Genomic DNA, 8042 nt, shown 5'->3' on the forward strand with positions numbered 1-8042 from the left:
AGAGAGAGAGAGAGATTTATATGTGTTATTTTGGAAGGGCTGAATTAAATCTGTATCGCTGAAGTATCGCGGAAGATTCGCATTAAAATGCAAAGGTAGTTTCCGATTGAGCCGGCATATGCAGCATTTACCGTGAATGCAGTCTCCGTGATCCCAGGAAAATTACCTTTATATTTCAATTGAGCTGTGTGTGTGTGTGTGTGTGTGTGTGTGTGTGTGTGTGTGTGTGTGTGTGTGTGTGTGTGTGTGTGTGTGTGTTGCATAATGTGGTGAACATACATATTTCAAATAAACAGAGTAGAGACAGGCCATGTGATGTCTGAATATCATGTTTACTGTAACGAACCAATGGCATTGGACTCATCAAGCCTGAGAACGACGGAACGCTGTCCTCACCTCAGTGACATCATAGACAACACAGCCAAACGCAGCCTAAAGAATCAGTTAATGTATTTAAATAAATTGACATCACACACAGCATAACATCCCTACTCAAAGCCCCCAGCCCTCCCCCTGTATGTCCCGATCCGGACATTCTTACATATCAAAAATTACAGATTTCTCCATGTCTTCATCCCAACCCTGTATTATTCTTTAAATTCAAACGTGAAAAAAAATTCTGAAAGGAAATAGTCAAATTATGGAATGTGAAACCTAAAGAGTGGACAGCAGCAAAGCATTATTTCATAATCAGGACCTGCGTACTAACGTCAACTCTGTCTCTCTGGTAGAGGGGCTATTTGCATAGCCTATTACACCTGAACCTCTGTGAAGGAAAACTAAATGAATACACCCACAGACAGGGCAGTGTTCCATGAAGATGTCTTTACACAAAGTGAACACAATCAACAGCCTAGCTCAGCTCTGCTTGGTGTTCTGTCTACGGTGCCCAGGGGCAGACAAACAGTGCAGCCAACAGGACATAGCTCTTAGCACATATCAAAGCACCAATATTTGAAGGGAAACATAAAAACTTCAAAAGAAGATAAAGCACAGATATGGGAGTTCTGTGCTGCTAAACAGTTGGAGGACAGTTCTATACATCTAAGTGAGCAGGTTTAAAATACACACCCTGGTTCTGACTGATTGATAGGTGTCCATATGATTGTGGTGAGGTATGGTAGCTACTAACTGCCTGTAATTATAGCTTATGGTTTGAGGCGAATGCAGCTTGTAGCTTTGATCTGATCCAGCTTCGGCTGCTCTGCGTACACTACATGGTTCTGTGAGCCGTATGTGTAGGAGTCGAACTAAGGTATCCAGATATATAATGTCCCTGCACTTCATTAGAGACTTTCCTCTTTTTTTCTTCAATATGTGTGTGTGTGTGTGTCTTTTTCTACACGCTATATATGTCCCTTCTCTGACTGATGGCCAGGCCTGTCTGCCTGCATCTCTAGCATGGCCACATCAGAAGAGTTAGCATTTACAGGAAACAAAAACAGACAAAAGAGCAAAAAATTGGGAATTGTAACAGTTTGTATTTGTGCTCTATTCTTCTCATGCTGAGAAACCTGTGGGGAGGCAGGTCAAGTGCCTGTACAACTGACACACAGGTCACAAAGGTCAAGGGTCAAAGGGTAGCTAGATGACCGCAAAGAGGGGAGGTCACTGCCAGTGCCAGTTAGAACACAAACAAATTATAATAAAATGAAATAAAAATTTAAACAAAACATGTCAGGGTAATCATAGAACAATATGTACAACCAATACAATAGTAAACAAAAACATCTACTTGTGTATTTTTGTTGCTAAAAGGATGTCAAACAACCTTTTATTTCCCTTCTGTACAATAAGATTCATTTCAACAATACAAATTCATCAGGGTTTTTTTGCACTATTTTATCCTGCCAAATGAAAGAAAATATATTGTGGCAGCCTGTGAGTTGTATCTTGAAGTTGCAATGTTGTCCCCCTCCCCCAAATAAGATAATGACATACAGGTACTTAAAGTACCCCTTTTCACAAAGGATGCACATACAAGTTAAAAAATACAAGCTTCTGTAGAAAGACAGCAAGTGCCTACACATGTATTTCAAACCAGCCATGAAGAATATCCATTCCAGAAGAAGAACAATAGATACAGATCAGGAATGTCAGTATTTTCCTGCAAAGCAATAACAATGTTCCATAGTTTCTACGAGGGAAACTTCCATACTTTATGCAGCTGCCCCCCCACCCCCATCCCCCATCCCCCATCCAAGTTTGTTACAGTTCACTTTTTTTTATTCATTTTTTTTTATTTTTTATTATTACACCCAAGGCAGAATAAAAGTTACTAAAACTTAAGACTTTTACAGTTACAGTGACAAAAACATTTTAAGAGACCCACAATTTAAATTGGACTGCAAAATAAAATTTAAAAAAACAACATTTTTTTTATATTTTTGTAAAATGCCCAGGCATTCTCCAATATTACAAATACTGGTATACTTTTACAGTAAACAAGAAAAATGTAATATATATTCATATACAGTATATTTATATATATATACTAAAACCCCGTCACCAAAAAAACAATATACACATCGCCACTATGGCATTCAGAGAAACTGTATAAGCAAACTTGAAAAACAAAATACTTTTTTAAAACACACATACACACAATTATTATTTTACCCTTGTACTTGTTTCAATACTGTAAACGTATTTTAAGACAGAGTGCACTAAATAATTTTTTGTTTTGTTTCTGCAGTTCCTGATTTTTTTTGTCCAGTCTCTTCCTTGACTATTGTGTGGCATAACAATCCACTCTGGCCATGTTTCTATCTAGGGACGCAGTCTTGTCCTGAAGTGAAGAATTTGATATATATCTATATATAGGTATGTGCCTTTATATGTACATATGCATACATATATACACACACAGACACATCAATGTTGTGCTGGGTAATCCTAACCTAAATGCAGCTTTGTAATTTTTTAAAAGTAATCTGATATTCTGTTGAAATGTCATAATCAAATTAGAAACTAAGTTGACACATAAATTTGATACATTGTTTTCATTTTGTTCAATTCCTTTGCTTCACAAAAGTGTTGCATTTGTCTTGAGAGACGGTGAATAGGAAGATCAGTATTCAAGGCACACTCATGTCAAATTGAATGGCAGTACAAAAACTGTCCCAATAAATTAATTTTTCTTTTTTATAGTGCCAGCATTGGAAAAGCCACGCCTATAGCAATGCTGGCACTTCAATCTCAGCTGATTCCAAACTCTAGAACCTGTTACCCAGGCCGAATAAATCCAGTCAAAGTAATTTCTTGCTCAGAAGCCGTATTTTCCATTTTCTTTTTTCTTTTTTGTGTGTAAAAAAAAAATCATGAAGTGCGGGTCAACTGCAAAGAGCTGTTTTAGGTTTTTCTCTTTTTTTCTCAACGACAGATTTTTACCTCAATTCTAAAAAATTAAAAAATAAAAATACTTGGATGTCAAAGGTCAACTTGAGGGGGATTGGAACAGGGGGGTAGGACGGGGTACATTATTCAAAATAACAGGGAGTGGTGATTTGGGCAAAGGTTGGTGCTTGCTGAAGACCGAAAAATCTTTCCTAAAAAGCTCACTCAGCTGTGCATTCTGTGTGTGTCAGAGTTGCTACTTCTCTCAGAATGTGTTCAACTACACATCACAGGGAGCCCTGAATGAGGAAAGAAAGAAAAAATAGTCTTACTGTTTGGGCACACGCTCAACAGACTTCTACAGACACTGTATGTATCTATAACTGTGCAATTTACTGGTCTGCATATCACTAACTAACTGCCACTGGTTCTGTCTTACAGGGGACTTAACAATATTAACCAGAAGAAAAAGTCAACATCATAAACATTTTGACTATGGCACACTATACAATCAGAGTTTTTACTATACAGTATAAATTCATTTTCAAAATGATTGCTAGATATTTCTAGAAAAAAATGCATAGGGCTGTTTTCAAGTGATATCATAAACATTGTCACTGAATGTAATAGTTATTAATAATAATGTTTAAATCAATTGTATGTAATTCTAATCTGGTTAAAGAGGTGACATCCGCTATGGCTGTGACTACCACTACCCAGTCCCATCCTAAACTGAACAATGCAGTAGATGACATATGGACTGATTACAAAAAGTATTACCAAGAGTAACATTAAATATGAATGGTGATCAAAACAGAAAAAGAGGACATTTAAAAGATACACCTTCCCTAAAGTATGCGTCTATTTTATGCAGTTTGAAATGGCTGCCAAGTACTGCACCCTGAGTGAGACTGAAGGTGATAAGACTCTCTGTAATGCTACTCTGTACTAAGTGTCCGACAGGGAGTTTGTAATAGTACTGGGAGTTTTAATAGTTAGCTGGCAGAGGAGTGAGAAGGAGTGTGTACCAGAGACAAGGGACAGGGGATTGGGGGAGGGTGTAATCTGTGGGCATGGGCAATTGTGTTAAACTCATCCGTGGAATGATAATGAGGGGGTGAATGGGAAAATAAAGGAGAGGAAAGAGGACCTATAGCTCACCCTAAGATCTCCCTGCTCTCTCTCGTTATAAAGCTCCGCAGTTTAGCCCGACGGTTTAGCCATCCTACAACTGTGTGATAAAAGATAAAAAACATCAGTACTTCCATTGTCATAGCATGTATGTTGTGTTCAGGATGAGTTATGGTGAGTTTAGGACAGGCTTGTTTAGATGTAAACAGTGTGAGAGTACTGTGAGGGGCTTCTATAGAAATACACAACCAATATCTCTGTTTTTCTACCGTTGTCTGTCCGGGTTGGTACTAGGTACCGCTAAGCAGCTGCCTTTGTGATAATCTGTTTCTTCTTCTTCTTTCTTTTTAATAGATGTATTTACTCGAGAGGAGGCAGGGTTTGTACTGTCATAATTGACATTAGATGTACTGTCATAATTGACATTCAGTGCTACATATCTAATTAGATTGACATGTTTAAAGTCAGTTCATGCTACAATGCCAAAGGATTGTTGTCCGCGTACGTATATCCTATCATGTATAACAAACAAAAAATAGCTTTCTCAGTTATGCTTTTAAAAAATGTTGAAGATTAAATGTGGCTTCTCTACAAGAAATTACATGTGTAGCTTAAATATACAATTTCCTATGAGCAGCGGCCTAAAGAGTATTGAAATGTTTTTTTTGTCTGCAAAAAAAAATCTCAGGATATCCTCTGGGTTTAAAAAAAATTAAAATAAAAATCCCAGCAATTAAAATAAAATAAAAACAAATTTTAAATGACTAAATAAAAATGTACCTGCACATGCCAAAATATTACAAAATCCAATAAATACAGAAATTATTGCACAGTTAAAGGCTCCACATATGCTATCATTTAATTCAGCCTCTGACCGACCGCTAAAAAGGATCTGTAGCCAAATGAGGCAGTTAAGATCGGCTTCAATTGGTGCTGTTAATATTTGTTTGTTTGTTAAATTGTTTTTCTCGGTTGGCAGTTTCTCAGGCAAAAACATGAAATTAACCCAAAATTCAATATTTAAGAAAAAGAGTATCCAGCTACCCCTTTTTGTATTTATTTTTAAAATATATAAGTCAATGTGTGGCGAAAGAGGCAAAATAGGAAAATCTGGCTTAGCTTCTCTCGGCTTGCTCAATTTTGACCTCGTTGGTCATCAAATGTTCCCCATGCCACTTTTTCATGTGTTTCTCGAGAGTGCTGTACACGCTGAAGGGCATTTGGCAAATGTCACAGCGGTACACTTCCTTACCCATCTGCCCGTGGGTCTTCATGTGGCGGGTGAGCTTGGAGCTCTGGGCGCAGGCGTAGTTGCACAGCTCACACTTGTAGGGCCTCTCTCCCGTGTGGCTGCGCCGGTGCACTGTCAGGTTGCTGCAGTTCTTGAACACCTTGCCGCAGTACTCGCAGGTGTCGCTCCGTCTGCTCTCCTTGGAGCTGGGCCGGCCAGGTCCCGGGCCCCCCAGGTGAGGAGTGCTGCCCCCGCTGGCTGTGCCGCTGCGCCCCGACAGGCCGCCATCCAGGAGGTCTCCGGGAGGCGTGGAGAAACGCAGGCTGCCGTTCTCAGATGAGTGCTCAGATGAGGTGCCAAAGGGAGATTGTCTGGAGTGGGTAAAGCCCAGGAAAGGGTCTTTGATGAAATGTCGTGAGGCAGCGTATCCCACCAGCCACTGGGAGTAGACGTTCTCAGAGGGGATGAGAGGCGCCGGGGGCATTTCCAGGTCCTTCTCAATCTTGATCCTCTTGGTGGAGGAGTTGGACAAGCAGGGGCTGGTGATGGGCGTGGGTTTGCGGGGAACAGGCCTGAGAAAGAGTCGCCGGAGCCACAGTTCCTGCCATTGACCGTGGGCTTCTGGTGGTCCCTCTCCATCTGGTGGTGATGGTGCTCCCTCTCCATCTCTCCCACCACAGAGTCCTCGTCCCCAGTGTCCCGTTGCCCGTCGGACCCCCTCTTGGAGAAGTGCATTCGATTTTTACGATTGTCAACTATCAAGTTATTGTACTGCTGTATAGTGCTCAGGCCCACACTCTCCACCATCTTGCCCAGGGAGAGGGCATTCTTCTCGTCTGACGGCGGCTTGGAGCCGTTCTCACGGTTACGGTAGAACTCCATGTTGTCCATGCTGAAGTTTGACTCCGGCCTGCTCTCGTTCTCCAGCTCCTCTTCCTCCTCCTCCTCTTCCTCCTCTTCGCCCTCACCCCTGAAGTCTCCATCTCGGTTCTTCATGCCCTCTCCTGTCACGTCGCTGGTGCCAGGCTCCGGCGAGCTGGTGGTGGAGAGGACCGTCGTCAGACCGTCCTGTCAGGGAGCCAGACTTGTGCATGTGTGTCTTCATGTGTCTCTTCAGCTTGCTGGCCTGTGAGCAGGCATGGTCGCACAGCTGACACTTATAGGGCTTCTCCCCGGTGTGGCTCCGCCGGTGGACCACCAGGTTGCTCTGGAACTTGAAGGTCTTCCCACAGAACTCGCATGACTTGCTCTTGGCCTGCGTCTGGGGTGGGGTGGTGCTGTTGGGGGGCATGGGCGGCAGGGGCGGGGTGCTGAGAAAGGGCGACTTTGGGCTGGGCTGGAAGGGGTTGGGGTTGAGCAGGCGGTGCATAGGGTTGGCCCGGCTGGGCGACAGAGGAGGGGTGGCCACGTTGTTGTTCCCCGCCAGCTGCCGGAGCCGCCTGGAGAAGTCCATGGACTGGGATTCGATGGCCATCGGCGTTAGCCGCATCACCCTCTCGAAGGCACTGGGGTGCTGGGAGATGAGCCCCATTTCTTCGGCACTAAGGCGTTCCAGCCGGTGGGGGTCCAGGTGGTGGCGGGGCGGGGGGCTGACGAAGGGAGGCGTGTTGGGGAGGCCTCCACGGTTCTCCATGAAGCCTGGTGGGGGCTCCCGGAGCATGGGCCCGGTCATCCTCAGCAGGTGGAAGGGGTTGTTCTCTCCCAGGAAATTGGTGAGGGGGGACTGGGGGATGGAGTCCTGGCCCATGGGGGGCCCGGGGATGGTGATGCGGGGGGTGAGCGATGCGCTGGAGGGGTTGGACTCCAGGTAGATGCGGATGCCATGGGTGTTCTGGGCGTGCTGTAGAAGGAACCAGGCACTGGGGAAGTGCTGCTTACACGTGGTGCAGATGTAGCTCGAAGGCTCGTCTCTGCCTCCTGCAACACAGGAGAAACACACACAGGAAAGAAAATCATTAAAACATGTTCTTCAAAACAAAATATTTTACAATTAATTAAATGGTAGTGACTTCACATCTATCTGAGGAATTATATTTAGATTTTAGATTTGTTGTGTGTAAAGGTATTCGGAAGTCAGTACAAATCAAACAAGTGTCACCTGTCACATCATCATGATGGTGCAAAATGCATCATCATGATGATGTGGCAAGTGACAATTTGCTTCTTGAAAGTCCATATCTTGAAAACTTCACTTCTGACATGCAAAATATTTGGGACTGTATCAATGGTGGACTAATGAAAAAAAATACAAAAATATCGTTTTTGAGTGGTGTTTTCCTTTAAATGGATTTGTGTGTGCATGTATTTCAGTTACCGTAGCTCTTTACAATAAACATATGTCATA

The 8042-nt window shown here is 42.9% G+C and overlaps 1 protein-coding gene across 1 annotated transcript; it reads right to left on the bottom strand.

Annotated features, from left to right (window-relative positions):
* Positions 1 to 4823: 4823 nt before the first annotated feature.
* On the bottom strand, positions 4824 to 7615 carry LOC311126298 (B-cell lymphoma/leukemia 11B-like; the record flags this gene model as incomplete). Its single annotated transcript, XM_084200307.1, is given in 3 exon segments — positions 4824 to 6262; positions 6265 to 6748; positions 6750 to 7615. Coding segments are annotated over 3 exon segments (2030 nt in total), but the record flags the coding sequence as incomplete, so codon positions are not given.
* Positions 7616 to 8042: the final 427 nt, after the last annotated feature.

The sequence above is a fragment of the Coregonus lavaretus genome (assembly GCF_964263955.1).
Source record: "Coregonus lavaretus genome assembly, contig: HAP1_SCAFFOLD_10183, whole genome shotgun sequence".
Classification (NCBI taxonomy): domain Eukaryota; kingdom Metazoa; phylum Chordata; class Actinopteri; order Salmoniformes; family Salmonidae; genus Coregonus; species Coregonus lavaretus.